Below are 22,132 nucleotides of genomic sequence, written 5' to 3'. Positions count from 1 at the left end.
TGTTTTTGAGTTTTTTTGCTCAAGGCTAACATTCTACCACTTTCGAGCCACAGCTCCACTTCCAGTTTTATGTGGTTATTTGAAGATATGAGTCTCATGGACTTTGCTGCCCAGGCTGGCTTTGAGTTGTGATCCTCTGATCTCAGCCTCCTGAATAGCTAGGATTACAGGCGTGAGTCACCAGTGCTCAGCTTTGGATATTAACTTGTGAAGTAAATCTCAGCTGATGTTATAATCGTCAGTGTTTTACGAGTAACAAAGCCTTGTAGCATGTCCCTGGGAAGTTGAGGTTCTCTTTTCACTTTCCATTTAAAGACCCTTTTGCAAACCACAAGCTAATGGGTTTCTTTTCTTCTTAAGGAGAGTGCTCTTCAAACTGGGCATCTTTGTAGTGTGGCTGGAATCAATTTGAGTGCCAATTTCTGGAATGAATCTGGCTTTCTGGGTTGGAAACCAATTTCAAGACCTCCAGGAAGGATGAGTATGAGACAGCCAGGCAAGATGGATAATGGGTTTTTAATGTTTGCAATACTAGTTTTAGCAAACATATTTTTTTTCTTCAATACTAGGATTTGAATTAAGGGCCCTATACTTGCTAGCTAGGCACTCTACCCTGTGAGCCACACCCTAGTCCTGATGTTTGATGTTTTTTTTTTTCAGGCATCTTTCCATTTTATAGATACCATACAAAGAACATCTCACTGAAGGGAGAGTGACCTATGCGAGGTCATGTAGCTAAGAAATGGAGGAGCTGGGATGTGAACTTGGTCTGTGAGTTCATATGTGACCTGTCCATATGATGGGTGACAGTGACTTTGTTTATTTGTTTTGTTTTTGTTGCCAGTCCAGGGGCGTGGACTCAGGGCCTGAGCACTGTCCCTGGCTGCTTTTTGCTCAAGGCTAGCACTCTACCTCTGGAGCCACAGCTCCCCTTCCAGCTTTTTTCTGTATATGTGGTGCTGAGGAATCGAACCCAGGGCTTCATGTATATGAGGTGAGCACTTTACCACTAGGCCATATTCCCAGCCCCTGACAGTGGTTTTGTGAATGTAAACTCCCCTTGGGGTCAAATCTGGGAGCTGCTTCCAAGTAAACTTGGGTAATTTAGGGCTATAATATGGACCCTGGAATTAACTAATCAATTAATTAATTTTGCTACTGGAGCTTGAACTCAGAGCCCCAAGTGCTATCCCTGAGCTTTTTTTTTTTTTTTTTTTTTTTTTCGCTTGAGGCTAGTACTTTACCTCTAGAGCCACAGCTCCATTTGTGGCTTTTTGGTTAATTGGTGATAAAAGTTTCACTGTATATTTTACAACATTAAGAAGGGTAAAGGAAGGGGTAGAGAGGAGAGGGATAGCTGGGAATGTTGAAAGGAGTGTCATTGAACAAGATATATTTTATTCATAAACTGCTTTGTTAAGTGGCAACTACTTTGTACAACCACCTAAAGATGAAAGAAAAAAGTTTCCTAGACTTTTCTGACTGGGCTGGCTTTGAACTAGGATTCTCAGATCTTAGCTGCCTGAGTAGGATTACAGGTGTGAGCCACCAGCACCTGGATGACTGGATTTTCTGAGAGGTGCAGGACCAGGGAAGATCTGTTCTCCTTAGGTTCCTACGTGTACTTGTAGAAAAATGCCAAAATTCTGAGAGAGTCCTGACCTGGGACCAGCCCTCTTCCTCAATCACCTTTTGCTTCTTGTTGTGTCCTAAGATCTGTTTTCCAGTATCATTTAGTATTCACCTGTAATTCCATCACTATCCCTCCTTTTTTTTGGCCAATCTTGGGCTTGAACTCAGGGCCTGAACACTATCCCTGATCTTCTTTTTGCTCAAAGCTATCACTCTACCACTTGAGCCACAGCGCCACTTCCAGCATTTTCTGTTTATGTAGTACTGAGGAATCGAACCCAGGGCTTCGTGCATGCTTGGCAAGCACTCTACCATTAAGCCACATTCCCAGCTCCTTCCCTCAGTTTTTATGTGATTCATCTTTATATAGATGTCATTTGATGCTGTGTTCAAAGCTATTGGATTGTTTATAAACATGAGCCCTTGCTGAGTAGAAGGCTGGGCAGAGAAAAGAGGTCAAGAAAGAAGCTCTAATATTGGAAAAACCTGGAACAGCATGAGTGAAGGAAGGGAGAAATCTTTGTATCAACCTTCTCTTGCTCATCTTTCAAGATTGATGCAGGGTCAACTTGTAGCTGGTTAATTACCAATAAAATGTGTAGCTTTTGTGTTTTGCTTTTTTCCTTCTCATTTTACACAGACCTTTTCATATCAAGGATTTGTAGGTTTCTAATTTAAAGCTCAATCAAGATTTTAGAAATTGAAGTGCTGCAACCCCAGAGCTTAGGTGTTTAGTATCAAGAACAAGTAGTTTAAGGCTGCATATAGTTCAGTGGTAAAAGGCCTGCCTACTATGCACACGGCCCTGGGTTTAGTCCTGAGCAACACATGCATACCCACGGTAGTTTAGCTTCTAGCGGACATTCCAGTGTCTACTAAGTGATTAAGAAGCCTCTTTGCTTCTAAAAGATTGACTGATATGAAAGTTTTCTTGGTGAAGTTTGGTAAGAATGGTGAGGTGCAGGCGTAGGCCAGTGTGTAGAGTGCTTGCATAGTACAAGTAAGGCTCTGGCTTCAACCTCCGGTATTGGAATTAAAAAAAAAAAAAAGAACCCATTCTAACATAAATGTCCATCTGCCAGTGAATAGATAAACAAAAGGCAACCTACTGTATTGAGTCCACATATATGAAATAGCACGAGTCAGCAAATCTGTAGAGCCAGAAAATAGATGAATGGTTACCATGTGCTGGGGGCAGGAGCCAGTGGTAGTGATTGTGGATGGTGGAATAGAAAGTTTCTTTGGGGGTGATGAAAATGTTCTGGAATTAGTGATGATGGCAACACAATTCTGAATATAATAAAACCCACCAAATTGAATGCTCTCAAAAGGACAGTATTTTAATATGTGAATTATATTTTAATAAAGAAAGAATGGAGCCATCCTGTTTTCTCTGTGCTGTCTGTCTGTGGAAGCCCATGAAATTCAAGTACGGGGGTGGGGTGGGGGCATGGCATAGTAGTGGGGAGCTTGACTAATATGCATGAGGTCCTGAGTTCCATGCCTACTTCTACCAAAAAAAAAAAAAAAAAGAGAACAACAGAAAAGGTTTTAGTGCAGTACCAGCCACCACTGCCCACGAGTCTAGTGCAGTACCACGTGATTCTGTTGTTTCCATGTGAATACATTCAGTCTTTCCCTTGCATTTTTGCAGTGCTGGGGGTGGAAGCCCAGGCCTTTCCCCTGTGAGGCAAGCACTCTACTTCTCAGCTCCATGCCCAGCTTGCCTCTGTGTGTTGAGACCCCAGGCTGGGAAGGCCACTGGGGTAGAGCTTCGGGACTTGTCCCATACCTCTGCTTCTACTCATCTCCCTGGGTCAGTGTGGTGCCTGGTCCCTACCGTCAGCCCGCCACTCAGCCTACCTGAGCCAGTGAGGCCTTCCAGCTTGCCTTAATGTGTGGAGAGAGTAAAAGCTCTCTTGCTTGAGATTATGGAAGGAGACTCGGAGACTGAAACTATCCATACGGGCTATTATTTTGAAAGATGCTTGCCAAGATTTATGTGCGAAGTAAGTTCAAAGGACATTCCCTCATTCATTTTTGAGAATTTTGGGTAGATCTACCTGCTTTCAGTGAAATTCTTTGTGTATCATATTCTAAATATGTTTTCCTTTCTTGGGCTCCTCCCATGCATGCTTTCAGGTCTTTTGTCTTTCGAACATTCAGATGTGAACTCATCTCACCACTGTTAGCAGAGAAAAATTACTGGAGTACACATATAGTCAAAGTAGACTAGTAGTCTGCTGTTCACCAGCTTTCTGCAGTACGCAGTGGAGATTTGAACCCAGTTCCAATAACCATAGGAACCATGTCAAGGATGAGACATAGAGACAAAAGCCAATGGGCTTGAAAATACTTGGACCGGCTTGCCGTCTGTCTTTCCTTCCTGGTGATGGTTACTTTTCTGTTTATGGAGCTTGGCCATGCCTGCCTGGTAGTGTCAGGCTGGTACTGGCTGATTGGGTGGATTGGCAGAGTGGGTGGCTGTGCACGAACAGCAGATTAGTTATGAAGGACACAGAGAAAGAAAACATGGTGGCCTTATCTACTCTGTTTCTCCGCCTACCCCACTTGGTTGTATTCTTCTCGAGCCTTCTTTCAAATTTATCCCACTGATTTTGTTTTGGGGATGAAAAAGGTTAATTTTTCTCCTGCTTCCCAGGCCTTATAGATGGAGCTTAAGTGTTAGAACAAAGGCTAAAAGCAGCAAAACTCAGGAGAACAAGTTAGTTTAAAAATGACCCTTAGTTGAGTTGCCTTAGGAAAGAAACAGTCCCACTAGATGCAAAGATTTTAAAAATATTCTTTTATTTTTAAAGCCTATCAATAATGGATCTCTAGCTTTTAGTATTTCAGCCCCTGTTCCTCAGAGCCCCAGTGTTAAACTTGTAATCATTGCTTTTAGCTTCATTACTCAAGATCTTCCCCTTCAAATTATTTTTCAGTTATTAAAAAAAAATTCCAGAATGGTTCAGAGACAAAAATGACAGTCAAAGCTGCTCCTGGATTTAATGAAAGTGTTTCCCATATTGCTGCAGCATGTCTCTGTGTATGTACTAGTGGTAGGGTTTGAACTCGGGGCCTAGACTGGCTTCAAACTGTGATCCTCAGATCTCAACCCCCTGAATAGCTAGGATTACAGGCGTGAGTCACCAGTACCCAGTTAGAACTTTTTTTTTTTTAATCAAAAATGCTGCAGATTCTGTGGAAGTCTTCTTGTCTTGTCTTTTTCCAAGTCCCTTATTCACTCCTCTCCTACTCCAGAGGGAGCTTCTGTTCTGAACTTGAATTTGGTGTGTCCTTCATGTCCATGCTTTTATATTTTACTACATTTGTGTCACAGCATAAACATGTTCTGTGTACATTCCCGTGTACACCAATAGCATCTGCTGAGCTCAGGCTGCTGCTTGCTTGCTTTTTTCCTTTCTCTTCTGATTTGGGACTTGTACAGGTGAACTGAATTTACATCTCTCAAGGATGATATTTTACTTCTATTTGGGCAGTACTGGGGTTTGAACTCGAGACCTTTCACTTACTATTCTACCACTTGAATAATGCCCTTATTTCGTTTTTGGTTTTAGGTTCTTAAACAGTTGGACTATCCATGTTTTTGTCCATTGGGACTGTCTGACCGCAGACTTCAATCTTCTCACTGCTAACTCCCACATATTTGGTGTTACAGCTGTGAATTACTACCCCTGGGTTTTTTTTTTTTTATTGATAGGTATTAACTTTTTGCCCAAGCTGACCTTAAACTATGATTCTACTGATCTTTTCCTTCCAAGTAGCTAGGATTACAGGCATGAATCACCAGGCCTGGTTCCATTTTTAGAAATATATCATAGTTTATCCATCTCCTCATTGATGGGCATTTAAGTTTCTCAGAAATTTTTGCTATTTTAACCATGGCTATGAACATGGCTTTTTGCAAACTGTGGAGAATTTCATCCCTTTTCCTACCTGTTGGTAGGATCCTGGAAGTCCAGTCTCTACCTCTTTAACTCTACTGGATGTAGGGTAGAGTTAAGAAGTGGGAGGTAGGGTTAGGAATGTGGCTTAGTGGTAGAGTGCTTGCCTAGCATGCATGAAGACCTAGTTTGATTCCTCAGTACCATATAAACAGAAAAGGCCAGAAGTAGAGCTATGGCTCAAGTGGTAGAGTGCTAGCCTTGAGCAAAAGCAGCTCAGGAACAGTGCCTAGGCCTTGAGTTCAAGCCCCAGGACTGGCAAAAAGAAAAGAAAAAAAGAAGTAGAAGGTAGGGTAGAGTTAAAAGGCTTAAAGACTTCTTCCGAACAGGCTTTTAATTTTTCTGATCTGATGGCAGCAGAGAGACTAGGTCTTCCTCCTTCTCCCAAATATATTTAGTCTAACTGAGTGGAAACATCTTTTTAAAAATCAGAAACCTGATGCTCAAGTTCATTCATCCCCAAAATAGTCATGAAGTTCTTGCTATGAGCCAGGTCCTGCTCTACTGGTTAAGAGTCAGACATCTCAGCCCTCAGGAGGCTTACACTCCAGCAGACATCAAAGGAATAAACCCCTCAGTGTGTGCTGAGGAGGGGAAGGATTGTAGGGTTGGACAGCTGAGCCGTGTGTGTGTGTGTGTGTGTGTGTGTGTGTGTGTGTGTGTGTGTGTGTGTATAAAACTGTAAAGCCCTGGGACTGCAGAGATCCCATAGAGAATGGAGTCAGAGGTGGTGTGTATAGATAAGAGGTGTGAGCATATCATGGAGTCTCCTGCAGGTCATTTGCACAACTTTGACTTTTACAGAGTTAGAGGGTACAGTCTTCAGTTTTCTGCCATGGTGATGATACCTGAATAAAACAACTTAAAGGTAGAAAGATTTATTTCTGCTCTTGGTTTCAGAGGTTTCAGTCTTGGCAGGAAGCATGTGGGACCTGCAAGCTGCTCATGTCATGGCTAGAGGAGAACGAGGGAGAGGGCTGAGGACAGTGGATGACCCTCTCTTCAAGGGCCCACGCCCAGTGACCTGCTTCCTCCACACAGGCCCCATCCCCCAGTGGCTTGTTCTGCTGTGAACTCTTGGATAGAGTCATCTGCTGGTTTGGTTGGCCCTGATGAGCCAGTCTCCTCCCAATCACTCTACCAGCTGGAGACCAAGCCCTCTTGTGGGAGGATATTTCTTCACATCCAAACCATTGCAGATAGGAAGTGGCAAGGTAGTTTTGAATATCCGATTGATGGGATCTCCCTTGTATAATTAAAACAGATGACTGCTGAATTGGAGATAGGATTGATGGGGGCAAAGGGCAGGTGGAGGAAGAACGATAATCTGGGTGAGAGATCTTGGTGCTTTGGATTGAGTTGGTGACAGTAGAGGTGGTTGAACTTGGAAAGATTAAAGCTAGGACTGGAGGGATTTGTTGACATTGGCTGTTGGTTGTAGGAGAGAAAAAGAGAAGTTTGCGAGTTGGGAGGATTGCCCTGAGCCACTGGAGGAAGGAGTTGTCCTGCTATGAGAACCAAGGAACAGTTTCTAGGGTATTTGTGTTTCAAGTGCAGTTTTCTCACTAGGCCAGTGCATGGGACAGTCTGAAGTTCAAGGCTGAGCATCCTATGGGACACACAAATTTGGGATTGTCAACAAGTAAATGATCTGAGAACTATGAGATAGGTTGCAATGACTAAGAGAAGAATGTAGCTCTGAGCTTTGGGATACCCTGATCGCCATGGCTGAGGGGGAGAAAAGGAGGAGCTATGTTTTTTACAGCCCAAGTCTGTTTTCTGCCTTTGCACTGATGGTGCCGGGCAAAGGGAGGTAAGACAGTGCCCCAGCATGAGCTCAGGTGTTCTGAAGCAGTGAATCCCGTTCCTCCTGCTCAGTCTTGACTCTGGTGCAAGCATGTGTGTTTCCAGTGTTCTGGGCTGAAGGGGAGTAGACCGGAAAGCATGTGCTGCACATTGAGCTGAGGGCTGTGCTGACAGCACTTGCAACGCTTGTTTGAATTAAAGGCTGAATTCTTGCTTTTTCATGAAATGTCATTTTTACTTGAGAAAACAACCAAGAGACAAATGGAAGTCACTAAATGATATCTGGCAGACTTTTCCTCCAAAATGGATGAAGTGAGCTTGACATTTCAAGGAAAACAAGTGGCGCTATTTGTTGCCAGTGACAAAATAGTTCTTAAGTACAGATCGGAATTTTGGGCTTTGTCTGTTTGCCACCAGAAGCTGGGCAGCTACTAATGCCTGGAGGTTTATCTGAGGAGATTAGTGGTGACATTCACAAATGTGGTCTTTTTGATATCATATAATGAAATGTGTCAACATTTGGAATCTCTACATAGCTTAATGAGCCGATGTCTTTCCAAATGACAAATGATGATGTTCCAAAAAAAAAAAAAATACTACACTTGAGTACAGATACATTCAGAGTGCCAGCTTGACTTCCGCTTCTAGACAAGATGGCGTGACAGGGACACCTGATGGCAAATGATGACCATCTTTTCATGGCTTCATTAGCCATTTGGATTTCTTTGGTGAAATGCCTATTCGGATCTTTTACCCATTAAAACAATCACATTAGTTGGCTTTCTGTTGTTGATCGGAGACTTTGTTTTTGGAGATGTTCTGTTCAATTCTGTATCCAGACATTGTCCTTTTTGTCCTGTGGCCCTCCTAGGCTCTCCCAAAACCTGTTAGGAGCATTAGCCATTATGAGACTGAGGGGCAACCAACAGCCTGATTTTCTTGCTTCTGTCTCTTTATTTTTATATTGTTGTTTTGAGATGGTCTCAAGATGTAGCCCTGGCTGGCCTAGAACTTGCTATGTAGCCCGGGCTGGGTAGAGATGGGAATATACAATATTCTTGCTTCTGTTTCCTCCTGTCCCCCAAGTGCTGGGTTTACAGGCATGTACCACCATACCCAGTTTTTTTTTTTTTTGGCCTGTCTCTTTAATATAAATACTAAAATTGAGTTAATGTCTAATCTTCTCAAAATGAATCTTAAGTCCACTGTTCTGCTTGTCTTGCAGTTCCTGGTGATGATATGGCATCTGCCAGCTCCAGCCGGGCAGGAGTGGCGCTGCCTTTTGAGAAGTCTCAGCTTACCCTGAAAGGTGAGTGGTTCTGTGTGGTGGAGATCATTTGCCATCTAACCCGGTCTGTGGGCAGGATGTGGGTTATATGCCACATCTTGGTGTGGAGAGCAGCATCTTCTAGAATAGCCTTTGAGCCTCACTCCTTATTCTCAGGAGATTGTTGCTTTATAGCCAGGATTCTTTTTTTTTTTGCCAGCCCTGGGGCTTGAACTCTGGGTCTGGGTGCTGTCCCTGAGCTTCTTTTGCTCAAGGCTAGGACGTTACCACTTGGGCCACAGTGGCATTTCTAGATTTTTTTCTGAGTAGTTTATTGGAGATAAGAGCCTTACAGGCTTGTCTGCCCAGACTGGCTTTGAACCGTGATCCTCAGATCTCAGCCTCCTGAGTAGCTAGGATAATAGGTGTGAACCATTATGCCTTGCTGTGACCAGGATTCTTAAAAAAGAAGGAATGAACTTGAAGACTGGAAGAAAGGAACTTTTGGCTAAAATGGTCTGAAAGGTGATTCTTTCATGACCTAGGCTCTTTCCTATCTCCTCATACCCCAGGTGATTCATCCAGCCTAATGGAGTTCATTGCCACTAGTGTACAGTCACTCCCAAATTCATGTCTCCAGCTGGGCCTGGCTTTGGGACTCCAGATTTGTATCCAGTAGTCCACTTGTCACCTCCATTTTGTTGTCCCTGTGTCTTGTAATGATTAAATTCCTCTACAGAAGTCTTGGATTGCTTAGGAAGGCCACAGAACACTTAGGGCAAAGCCCAGAGGCAGAAGAGTTGAACAGAACATCCCCAAGGGAAAGTCACAGCTTGATAAAAGAAATATATCTTATTTTTTTTCCAGTAGGTAAAATATATGAGTGTTAAGTAAATATTGTGTTAAACTGAGCTCCTGAATTTTCTTTCTCATGTCCTGTATTCAACTCATCAGCCAACCTGGTTGGTTTCTTAGTTTTCCTAATGCATCCAATAATCATGCTAGATGCGGTACCTCACACCTGTAATGCCAGCTATTTGAGAAGTGGAGATCTGTGTGGAAGATCTGGGTTTGAGGTCAGCCTGAGCAAACAGTTATCAAGACCCTCCATCACAACAAAAAGCCAGGCATACTTATTCATTTCTTTCATCCCAGCTACATGAAAGACTTAAGAGGATTGTAGTCCAAGCTGACCTGCCTAGGCAAAGAAAAAAAAAGGGAAATCCTGGCTGAAGAATAACTAAAGCAAAAAATAAAAAGGATAGTTGGAGGCATAACTCAAGTGAAGATTAGCAAGTATGAGACCCAGTGTTCAAAACCCAGTTCAAACAGCAGCAACAAAAGTAACCATAATTTATTGTCTTGGAAGTTCTCCTCCATAGCCTGATACAGATACATAGGGAGACGTAGGAAAAGCACAGGGGACAAAATGGCAACAATTGGTGAAGCCTATACAGATACTCTTATTCTTTTAACCTTTCTGTCAGCTGGAAACATCAAGTAAAGTACAACATATGATTCTAGATTGGGTCCTATGATGGACAGTGACAGGAGTTATCAACACTTGAATAAGGTCTGGAGAGTAAAGAATAGTGTAAAATGTGAAATGTCTTGATTTTGACCATTGTACCATTGGTTATGTTGCAAAGTATCTTTGTTTTGAGGAAATACACCCAGAGGTAATGAGAAGTGAAGAGACACAGCGTCTACAAATGTGTATGTAAGAAATTCAGGGGGAGTAGCAGAGCCAGTGTAGCGTACAGTCATATCAAGTGACTTGAGTAGAGGGTGTAGAGGAATTCTTTGTATGGGTTTTGCAAATTTCCTTCCAATTACAGGACTCTTGATTAAAACTAGGCCTCAATTAAGTGTATGCAGAGCTAGCTGCTTTCCCACCAGCAGGTGGCCTCAGCTAACCTTGGGCAGTGTGTTAAAGGCCTGTGTTTTTTTTCTCCATTCTGTCTCAGCACCACAAACCTGAATTCCCAGTACCAACCCTTCCTTCTTGCTTCTGAATCATAGACACAACTGGTTTTTTTTGTTGTTGTTTGTTTTGTTTCTAGACTTCCTTGCTGCTTTCTTCCTTTTGTGTCTGGAGGAAGTCATTGCTGATATAACCTCGAGGGTTTGACCTTTGCAAAGTTGTGGGCCTTTAAGGGATAGTCACCTCCCTTAGAGCCTGTGAGGGAGATTTGCTTACTCTCAACAGAGGGCGCTCAGATGAGGCTAGGCTAGCCCTCGTGGGTGAGGAATGTCCTCTGACCAGTTTCATCCTGTGATTTGGGACATAACATGGAAGATGTTAAAGGTAGCTTTTTCTTACAATCCAGGGTTTCCACCAGCATCATAAAATGCTGAGAGACACATGCCCCTGAGGCATAGTACTTGCTTGGCTTGGTGCTCTGTGAGATTTTTGGCTTCTGATGCCAAGTAAACACAAGAAAGCCTACCAAAAGAGGAGGAAATACAGGTGACTAACCAGCACATGAAAAATATTTGGCCTTTTATTGAAGAGGAGTACTAGAGTGGACAACAACATCCAGCATGGTGTGGCGCCAGGCTGGTGGGTGTACATTCTGGCTTTTGGCCACCTGGCTTTTGGCCACCTCACTTCTTAGTCCTGTTTCTTCCTGGTAATATGGCATAATGGTTTATTCCTCATCTCATGCATTTCTTGTGGGTTCAGTTGGATAGTGTATGCATAGCAATGTCTATGATAAGTTCCCATTGAATCTTAGAGTTACCTTGAAACTGTTCTAAAAGATCTATATGGGAAGATCTACCACTTAGCTGTGGCTAAGTGGTAGAGCTTTAGCCTTGAGCAAAAGTGAGTTCAGGGAGAGTGCCCAGGACCTGAGTTCAAGCCTATGACCAAAAAAAGAAAAAGGAAAAGAAAAAAAATCTGTATGATTTGCCAAGAATGAAGAAACATTATTCAGTACTCTGCAGTATTTGGTGAAATGGATCTTCTCCTACACGTAGTGTCCATCTAGGTTTACCCTTTGTGAAAAGGAATTAGACAATTTTAAGAACTTAAAAAACTATCCATGCCAGTGCCAGTGGCTCATGCCTGTAATCCTAGCTACTTAGGAGGCTGAGATCTGAGGATTGTGGTTCAAAGCTAGTCCAGTCAGGAACGTCTATGAGATTCTTATCTCCAATAAACTACTAAAAACAAAAAAAAAAGCTGGAAGAGGAGCTGTGTCTCAAGTGGCAAGAGTGGCTAGCCTGGAGCAAAAGAGGCAAAAGACAGTGTCCAGGCCCTGAGTTCAAGCCCCACAGGACTGGCACAAAAAAGAAATAAATGAAAATGTTTATATCCTTTGGGGACATATTCAAGAATATGTGCATATATTTACTTTTGTGGCAATTTTCCTAGAGCAAAAAACTATAAGCAATCCTAGCAATGGTCAAAAATAATTAACTTTTTCATATAATAGAATTATATTGCATGGTTGGTTTGGGGTTTTTCAAATACAGATCATTGACATGGTGCTTACTTACCATGTGTGAGGCCAGATCTTCATCCTCAGCACTTCCAAAAGGAAAAAAAATGTTTTGGGTGGGGAAGAACTTTTAAAGAATTAGGGAAATACAAATAATTGGTCATGATAATTAATGATGATCATCTCAGTGGATTCAGATAAAAACTGACTTTTTTTCCTTATGCTTCATGGTTTTTAATTTTTGAATACTCATTTCTTATAAAAGTTTTTTTTTTTTTTAAGAAGCAGAACAAGGGGCTGGGGATATGGCCTAGTGGCAAGAGAGCTTGCCTCGTATACATGAGGCCCTGGGTTCGATTCCCCAGCACCCATATACAGAAAAGGGCCAGAAGTGGCGCTGTGGCTCAAGTGGCAGAGTGCTAGCCTTGAGCAAAAAGGAAGCCAGGGACAGTGCTCAGGCCCTGAGTCCAAGGCCCAGGACTGGCCAAAAAAAAAAAGAAGCAGGACAAAACTTTTTTTTTTTTTAACTTTTGAAGAGAACCCACAAGAGCCAGACAGACTGTCTGCCACAGCAGGGCTTGGGAGCCCTCTGGCTTATCTCCTGCTCTTTCTCCTCACCCATGCAGTAGTGTCGGCGAAGCCCAAGGTGCACACTCGGCAGCCTCGCATTAACTCCTACGTGGAGGTGGCCGTGGATGGACTCCCCAGCGAGACCAAGAAGACGGGCAAGCGCATCGGGAGCTCCGAGCTTCTATGGAATGAGATTATCGTTTTGTAAGAGAAAGTCGTTTCTTCTGGAAGGCAGTAAGAAGGGGAAGAGAGAGGTGCCTTTCAAGGATGAGGGGGAGCCTCTGGCTCTCCTGCCCTTGGTGCCCAGGGCTCCTCTCTCCATGTTTTTACATCATTGAGCTCACAGAGCATTCATTGTTAGCTAGAGGGTTGCAGGTCAGCACTGGGGTGGGGAGAGGTGTATGGGAGTATCTTCCTGTTTTGCAGCCCCCTCCCCCCGATGTTAGCAGTGTAGTGTAACTGTTTTCTTGCAAGTTATAGGAGTGATAAGTCTGCTCCGATGCCATGAATCAGGTCTTTGTTTTCCAGGAATGTCACGGCCCAGAGTCATTTAGATTTGAAGGTGTGGAGCTGCCATACCTTGAGAAATGAACTTCTAGGCACCGCTTCTGTCAACCTATCTAACGTCCTGAAGAACAATGGGGGCAAAAGTACGTATGATGAAGGGGCGGCTGAAGTGGTTCATCTGTGGAGCTGGGGAGGGCATGGCAAGTAGGCCTGGGGTTCCCTTTCTCCTTCAGCCCACAGGGCCAGGACTACAATGCCTCTGTCCTTGCTTGCTGTCTGCAGATTCTGAGGAAGGCTGAGAGCCTCTCTGCCTCTCCCTGCGTTCAGCCCCCTGCATCTTGGGTCTTAGTGGTGAGATAAAGGGCTGTGTCCCCTCATCCTTCCTCAGGGTGGAGACTTCCCCTGCACCCCACTTCTGACTCAGGAGATTTGTGATATGTTGGATTAAACTGTCAAATGCCTCCAGCCTCAGTCACTGCTTTCCTTTTCTGAGTCCTGCAACAGAACAAAGGAGCTGTGTGTGTGTGTGTGTATGTGCGTGTGCACACGCGCACGTGTACATGCATGTGTATACGTGTATGCATGCATGTGCCTCATGCTTACTAGAGCTTAGTGGGCGCTTACTGGATGCTGGGACATGGCAGCGCCACCTGAATTATTGCGGGTGCCTCTGCCATCTGGGCATATAAATCCTCACTTTCCCGTTGGTTGCTGCTTGTGGTCAGTGGCCTAACCTGAGCCTGTGGGCTTTAGACCCTCCCCCATAAAGCCTCTATTCAGACCAGGGCCATATGTGGTGACTGAATGTTGCAGAAAGAAAGGCTCCTTTTTCTCTTGATGTCTGCTGTTGAGAAAATATTTTTTGAAGGTGGATTTAGGCTAAGAGAGCTGTGGGGGAGGGGAGTGTTGAGTCCCAGGGAACTTGTTAGGTTGATTTAAGAGTCCTTTCTTTAGGAGCCAGTCCTTTCTGCTGGCATTATAGAGATGTGATGAACCCTATTGGCCTCAGGAATTGTGGAGGATCAGGGCTAAGTATCTGTTTTGGTTCTGATGCTTTGTCTTCTGAGTTAGTCTTTATTTTCCCAAGCCCTAGCTTGCTTGTTGGGCTTGGTTATGAAGGAAGGTTGTATTTGTTATGTTGTCTGGAAATTCTTATTTATGCTGTGGTGTAGCACAAATATGAGTGGGCTTTTTTTCCCTTCATCATTTGTCTAGTTAACAGACAAACTTTGTTGTTGTTGTTTGTAGTAGTGGGGATTGAGCCCATGGCTTCTGCATGTTAGACAAGTGCTGTACTATTGAATCACACCTCCAGCTCATATACCAGGTCTTTGTTATAGAAATAATAGTTGAAAAATTGGAAAATTGCAAACATGCACACAAACATGCAGAAAATAAAACTCAACGGCAAACTTAGCACCTCACATTACTGCTAACATTTGAGCTTTTAATCTATGGGCAGACATCTATTAATACTGTGATTTCAGTGGAAAAGCAAAATTCAAATCTTAATGTGAACATATTATTTTATAGTATGCCTTGCCTCTGTAAAATGTATTGATAAATACTACATTTATTTATTTTTGCTTTTCTGTGGCAGAGTGTTGTTCTATAGCTCAGGCTGGTCTCTATTGTCCTGCTTGAGCCTCCTGATTGCTGAAGTATAGACAAGTATCACCATGCCTGGCCATTTGCGTTTTTGTATTTTATTTTGTTATTTTATATTGCTCTTGGAGCTTGAACTTGGCTTGGGCGCTGACCCTGAGCATTTATTTTTGCCCAGTGCTAGCACTCTACCACTTAAGCCACAGCTCTGTTTCCAGCTTGTTGGTGATTAGTTGGAGATAAGAGTCTCCTAGAGTTTCTTGCCTGATTTGCTTTGAACTGTGATCCTCAGCTCTCAGTCCCCTGAGTAGCTAGGATTTTAGGCCTGAGCCACCAGTACCCAGCAGTCACTTGTCTTATTTGCTTTCTTTTTTTTTTTTGCCAATCCTGGGCCTTGGACTCAGGGCCTGAGCACTGTCCCTGGCTGCTTTTTGCTCAAGGCTAGCACTCTGCCACCTGAGCCACAGCGCCACTTCTGGCCATTTTCTATATATGTGGTGCTGGGGAGTCGAACCCAAGGCTTCATGTATACGAAGCAAGCACTCTTGCCACTAGGCCCTATTCCCAGCCCTTATTTGCTTTCTTGATCATTACTGTTAAAAAAGTTAGGATGACTGTTGAATTTTTCTCAGCTGTCTTAAACATTGAAATGATGACATGATTTTTATGTACTACTTTAATTTCCCAATAGTTATAGTCTTTGAGTTTCTAGAATATACCTAATTGCTCAAGGTAGTTTTTACCTTGAAGGTTTTTTCTTTTTATTTTTTCGCTAGTCCTGGGGCTTAAACTCAGGGTCTTAGCACTGTCCCTGGCTTTTTTTTTTGCTCAAGGCTAGCACTCTGCCAGCTTGAGCCACAGTGCCACTTCTGGCCTTTTCTATATATGTGGTGCTAAGAAATCGAACCTAGGGCTTCATGTATATGAGGCAAGTACTCTTGCCACAGGCCATATTCTCAGCCTCCTTGAGGGTTTTGTTAGGATCACTATTAATGCTTTCTTTGTTGTTGTTGTTTTTTTAATCTGTATACATCAGTGAGACTTGTCTGTAGTTTTGCTCTATTTTAGTATGTTTTGGAATCAAGGCTAAACTAATTTTATAAAGTAAATTGAAGCACTTTCCCACTTTGGGAACTGACACCCTAGCATGGGAATTATCTGTTCCATGAGTACAGGAAAGAACTCAACCATAAAACCAACCAGGCTTGGTGTCTTCCTTTGAAATAATTCTTTGATGGCTTTTTCAGTACCCCCCCTTCCCACAATTATTGGTTTATTCAGCTTTCTTGATTCATCTTGAGTGACTTTTGTCAATTCATTTTTTTCTGAGAGAATTGTTTCACAAAATGTTTATATTTACTAGTATATGGATTTATTTATTTATTTTGTCATTACAATATTTTATCTTTATTGGAAATCACCCCCTCCCTCCCCATGTCACATCGAGAAAAGCAGTCACTCTTCTATTCGTGTCCTCAGAAGCCAGGTTAGGAACCATTTCCACATCTGACCATCACTTCTACTGCGGCCCATCATAACATTCCATACATACTTAAATCCAAGCACAGGGTATAGTTCTGTCTTCAAAAACTAAATGGGCATTTTGGACAACACATTCTCGGCAGTGGAGCCTGTACAACATTTATCAAACACAGCAGGGAAAGTTTTCACTTCGCATTATAAAAAGGACGGCCAGATATCAACTCTTACAGAAATGAAATAAGATGGAAAATTTCAACAAACAGCCCCAACTACTCTTAAAGAGATTTCCTCCATTGCGAGAGATCTTGAATAGCCTCCTGGTCAGTCATTCGGAAGCAATTCTTCATGTAGTTGATGAACTTGGCTTCCACTTTGGGGAGAGAACCACCTTTTTCTATACTTGCTTGCATTTTTGCTTTAATGTCTTCTACTGAACTAGGTCCTTTTGGTGTTTTAGGAGTTTTCCTGTTTTTTGAAGGATTCTTGACCTTTTGATCTTGGTGGTGTTGGTTTTGAGTTTTTTCCATTCTGGTTTGATTTCTGTGCATTTTTGGCTGGAGTATCTCATGTACATTTCTTCACTGGAACTTTTTCCTCTGCTTCCTCGTCATCAAAATCACCATCATCATCCTCTTCCTCATCATCATCTTCATCCTCCTCCTCTTCATCTTCCTCAGCAAGTTTTACTTTTTTCTGTGGAACCTTGCTACCACCTCCAGGGGCAGACCACTTTCTGGACACACTCAAAAGTTTTACATCCTCCTCCTCTTCATCTTCTGACTCTGCATCCTCCTGCACAGCAACTAAGTGCTGTCCACTAAGGTGCACAGGTCCCGAGCCACACTTCAGCCTCAGAACCACAAGTGGTGTGATTTCAAAGTCCCCAAGGGAAACCATTGGCTGCACAGACATTTTCAAAGTTGCCAGTGTAACTTTAATTGGGACTTCCCTAATTGTTCATTGCCTCTGCCTCGATGATATGCAGTTCATCTTTTGCACCAGCCCCTAAACTAACCATTCTTAATGATAACTGGTGCTCATTTGCATCATATCTACCTTAAAATGATCATCTTTGTCAGCTTTTAGTTCACAACCGAAAAGGTAGTTCTGGGGCTGCAGCGGGCTCATGTCCATGTCCATTGAGTACTCCATGGGCAGGCAAGGTGAGGGCGGATGGAGGAGTCTGGCTCTGAGGCTGAGAAGAGACACAGGATAGAATCACGCCAAGCTAGTATAAGGATTTAAAATAGTATTCTCACTTTATGAAATGTATGTAATTTTTTTTTTTTTTTTGCCAGTCCTGGGGCTTGGACTCAGGGCTTTAGCACTGTCCCTGTCTTCTTTTTGCTCAAGGCTAGCACTCTGCCAACTTGAGCCACAGCGCCACTTCTGGCTTTTTCCATATATGTGGTGCTGAGGAATAGAACCCAAGGCTTCCTGTATGTGAGGCAAGCACTGTACCACTAGGCCATATTCCTAGCCCCGTGTGTAATTTTTTTTACTTAAAATTTTTGATACTCATATATTTTCCCCCAGCTTTTTTCCCCCTGACTAGTGTAAATAGTTTTAAGTTTTGTTTTTTTTCCTGGTTGGTCATGGGGCTTGAACTCAGGGTCTACGCATTGTCCCTGAGCTCTTTTGCTCAAGGCTAGCATTCTACCACTTTGAGTCATAGCTCCACTTCTGGTTTTTGAGTGGTTAATTCGAGATAAGAGTCTCACAGGGTCTTTTTTTGCTGGGGCTGGCTTTGAACTGTGAGCTAGCTTCAAATCTCAGTCTCCTGAGTAGCTAGGATCATGGGCATGAGTCACTGGTGCCCAGCTGTTTAACTTTTTGTTTTTAGCTGTCTTTCTTTTCTTTCTTCTTTCCTATGGTGCTGGGATGAAAGTGAGGCCCTCATGCATACTCAGCAAGCACTCTACTCCTGAGCTGTCTCTAGTCCTTTAGTTTGCATTAAACAAAGCAAGTTGTATATGTCAATTATGTCATATTTTCTGTTTTTAGATTTATTCACTTTTTCCTTTGATCTGTTTGTCTTCATTCATTTGCTCGCTTATTCACTCATTTTATAGCTTTTCAAGTTGAAAGCTTAATGCATTTTTATCCTTCCTCGTTTAATAATGAAAACATTCTTGCTTTAACCTTGTCTGATTCTTTTTCTTCTTCTGAGTATTGAACATTTTCTTTCAAAGTAAAGTGCACAAGTTTAAATGTTACAGCTCAATGAATATGTGCATATATTCACACATTCACATCTGTGCTTATCACTACTTTGATCAAGAAACAGAACATTTTCCCAATGTTCATGAGTTTTGTTTTAGTTCTTGAATTTCGAATCAGTGAGATCATACAGTACCCTTTCTCCTCTCTTCTCTCTTCTCTCCCCTCCCCTCCCCTCCCCTCCCCCCCTCCCCTCCCCTCCCCTCCCCTCCCCCCTCCCCTCCCCTCCCCTCCCCTCCTCCCTCCCCTCCCCTCCCCTCCCCTCCCCCCTCCCCTCCCCTCCCCCCCTCCCCTCCCCTCCCCTCCCCTCCCCTCCCCTCCCCTCCCCTCCCCTCCCCTCCCCTCCCCTCCCCTCCCCTCCCCTCCCCACCCCTCTTCTTGCTTTGGGTGAGATGGAGTGGAGACATTGTCCTTATCATGGGACATTTCAGCACTATGTTCTTGGCACCTGCTGTCAGCCTGGAGCTGCTGGGCTGCAAATGCTTCCAGATACGAATACATAGGGCAAGTGGGTCCCATTATGTTAGACATGTTCCCCCCCACCTTCATATATTTTTTTTGTCCATATATAATTCAGTCTCAGTAGAATTTACCTTATGATGGACTTTTCCTGCCCAGGCTGGCTTTGAACCATGATCAGATCTCCTGAGTAGCAAGGATTTTTTTGTCGTTCATGATTTTGCATTGTTAGCGCAGGTCAGTCAGATATTGGTGGCTCAGGCTTATAATTCTGGCTATCAGGAGACTGAGATCCAGGGGATCACTGTTCAAAGCTAGCCTGGGCAGAAAAGTACATGAGCAAAAGGTAGGGCTGGAAGTGTGATTCAAATGATGGAGTGCCAGCTGAGTGAGTGCAGAGCCCTGAGTTCAAATGTCAGTACTGTCCAACCCCTCCCCCCTCCTCGGCAAAAAAAAAAAAAAAGGAGCACAGATCATTTGGTAGGATCCCTTCACTTTGGCTTTCTCTGCGTTTCTCATTAGTCAGAATATACATTCTCTGATGAGCAGGGATGTTGTGTCCTTAATTCATGGTCTCAGAAGCAGACAACTCATATGACATTAGTTTTGATCATTTTGTTATGGTGCTGCCCTCTAGTGTTTCTCCATTGCAACCGTTTGCCTTTTGCACTTAGAAATAACTTGTGAAGAGATACTTTGAGACTGTTTTTCTTTGCACCTTTACCTACTAGATTTTATGTCCAGTGATTGTTTTACTGTGATGGTGGTGATTATTCCTGTTTTCACCTTCCACTTACTAACTGACATAGTTGCTACAAGAAAGTGCTTTCTCCTTTTCCTGTGTACAAGCATGCTGTGTATTATCAGTCATGGTTTCTTATTTTATTCATGGGGTTGTAATTTGTTACTGCTGTCCTTTGATACTAAAATTATCCATGATATGATATCCATCCATGACATCTCTTCAAGAGATGAAGCAGTACTTCTTTGTCTTCTTCAAGGATGAGTAGCTCTCTCAAGCTCGATCCTGTATTGTTTGGACATGTCCCCATTATATTTTTTTTGTCCAAATATAATTCAGTCTCAGTAGAATTACCATATGATGCTGACATTCAAACCCAGGAAAGAAAGGCAAGTGAGTATTGTGATGTCAGCTAAGCTAGTGGTTTTCAGAGTGTGGTCCTGGGACCAGCAGTATGGGCGTCTCCTGAAAGAAATGTAAATGCTTAGGTCTGTTCCAGACCACAGAATTAGAAACTCTGAGGACTGGGCCCAGCAGTCTGTGTTTTAACAGACCTGCTGGGAGGCGCAGATGTAAGCTTAAGCTCCAGAAACTTTAAGGAGAGTGTGGGGAAGTAAAGTTAGTTACTGCCTTTATACCAACATGTGGGATGCTTTTTGTTACTTAGTTTTTAAAATGTTTTACCATTGAATCTAGTTGTGTTTTTCCTTTTTGGATTGTTTACCTCCTCACTGTTTTCATCTGGCGCATTGTCAAAATCCATTCCACATACTTCTTACCAATCTTCCTCTGAAGTTTCTTTTTTTTTTTTGACCAGTCCTGGGCCTTGGACTCAGGGCCTGAGCACTGTCCCTGGCTTCTTCCCGCTCAAGGCTAGCACTCTGCCACTTGAGCCACAGCGCCACTTCTGGCCGTTTTCTGTATATGTGGTGCTGGGGAATCGAACCCAGGGCCTCGTGTATCCGAGGCAGGCACTCTTGCCACTAGGCCATATCCCCAGCCCCTTCTGAAGTTTATTGACTCTTCAGAATTCTTTTATTTTACCTTAAAAAAATCTGATATGGGCTGGGAATGTGGCTTAGTGGTAGAGTGCTTGCCTAGCATGCACAAAGCCCTGGGTTCGATTCCTCAGCACCACATAAACAGAAAAAAAAAATCTGACACATACTCACATGCACATGTCATCTGTGCACACAGCCATGATAATATTGCTTTCTGTATCTATCTGTTAAACACTGGGAGTTCACACTGAACCTTCCAATCCCAATTTCAGACCCTGGATCTGCTGTGCTGCATCTGAGAACCCTAACCCGCAGCACAGTCCATACAGACACTCGTTTCCTTAAGTCTAGAATGTGCAGAGGTGATCTGAGAAATGCACCCATACTTTGATGAGAAATCGAGACTTTTCTACATATGCTTCTTTTCTTTCCCCCATGTGAGTCTCTAGATTGAAAGAAGAAAGGAAGAAAGAAAACAGTTCTTCATCTATTAAATACAGGAGTGTTAGGGTGCCTTACTTTCTGAGAACAGACTGGGCAGTCAGGACCCAGTCTCCTCCCTGGTTTTTGGTGAGGGTAGAGTATTCTAGTGGGTGGGCAACAGGGTTCAAGAGCCACGCCTTGTAGACAGTGCATGCATGCGCTTATTCTAAAGTAAATACAGAAACTGTTTTTCTACTTTTTCAGCTAAAAATAAATAAACTCCCAAACCTTGAAACTTGATTCAGGGGGAGAAGAGAGGAAATACTTTAAAAGTCTCCATTCAGTTAAAAACGATTTGAAATTTAAGTCTGAAAAATTACTCACAGGTTTGGTAGATGAGGAGGCAGAGATTAAGGAACGAAAGTGAAAGGCTGCCTGGTGGTGTAGCACATGTCTGTAATTTCAGCAATTGAGAAGCTGAGGAAGGAGGAATGCAGAAGTTTGAGGCCAGCCTGGGTGAGATTCTGTCTTTTAAATAAGAAAGAAAAAGAAAAAAGAAAATGGGAAAATAAGTGAAAAGCACTATATGACATTTCTATAAGCTGGTAGAGAAGTGAGAAGTATCAATTCAGACACAGCTATTAAAAGCACAGCAGGCCTCATAGTTGAAATGACTAAATCAGTTTCACATAGATAGCTAGTTTTATAAACTTGATAAACCTAGTAAATAACAGAAGGTACTGAGAAATAATTATTTTAAGTTCATGGCATACTCAAAGTGACACTAAGATTGTAAGAGGTTTCTTTTTTTTTCTTGGCCAGTCCCTGGGGCTTGGACTCAGGGCCTGGGCACTGTCCCTGGCTTATTTTTTTTTTTTTTTTTGCTCAAGGCTAGTACTCTGCCACTTGAGCCACAGCGCCACTTCTGGCCATTTTCTGCATATGTGGTGCTGGGGAATTGAACCCAGGGCCTCATGTATATGAGACAAGCACTCTTGCCACTA

At 43.0% G+C, this 22,132-nt stretch overlaps 1 protein-coding gene and 1 pseudogene across 1 annotated transcript in view; one reads left to right on the top strand and one right to left on the bottom strand.

Annotated features, from left to right (window-relative positions):
- Window positions 1-22,132, top strand: part of Wwp2 (WW domain containing E3 ubiquitin protein ligase 2) — a 117,324-nt gene that overhangs the window by 3,645 nt on the left and 91,547 nt on the right. Inside the window, exons 2-4 of the mRNA XM_048355208.1 lie at window positions 8,632-8,715; window positions 12,746-12,893; window positions 13,218-13,339. Of these exons, the coding sequence (XP_048211165.1) occupies window positions 8,646-8,715; window positions 12,746-12,893; window positions 13,218-13,339 (340 nt within the window). The 5' untranslated portion in view covers window positions 8,632-8,645. The remainder of the gene's footprint in view (window positions 1-8,631; window positions 8,716-12,745; window positions 12,894-13,217; window positions 13,340-22,132) is intronic.
- LOC125358231 lies at window positions 16,301-17,435 on the bottom strand (annotated as a pseudogene).

The sequence above is a fragment of the Perognathus longimembris genome, chromosome 10 (assembly GCF_023159225.1).
Source record: "Perognathus longimembris pacificus isolate PPM17 chromosome 10, ASM2315922v1, whole genome shotgun sequence".
Taxonomy (NCBI): Eukaryota; Metazoa; Chordata; class Mammalia; order Rodentia; family Heteromyidae; genus Perognathus; species Perognathus longimembris.
This window is presented reverse-complemented; position numbering and strand designations above follow the sequence as displayed.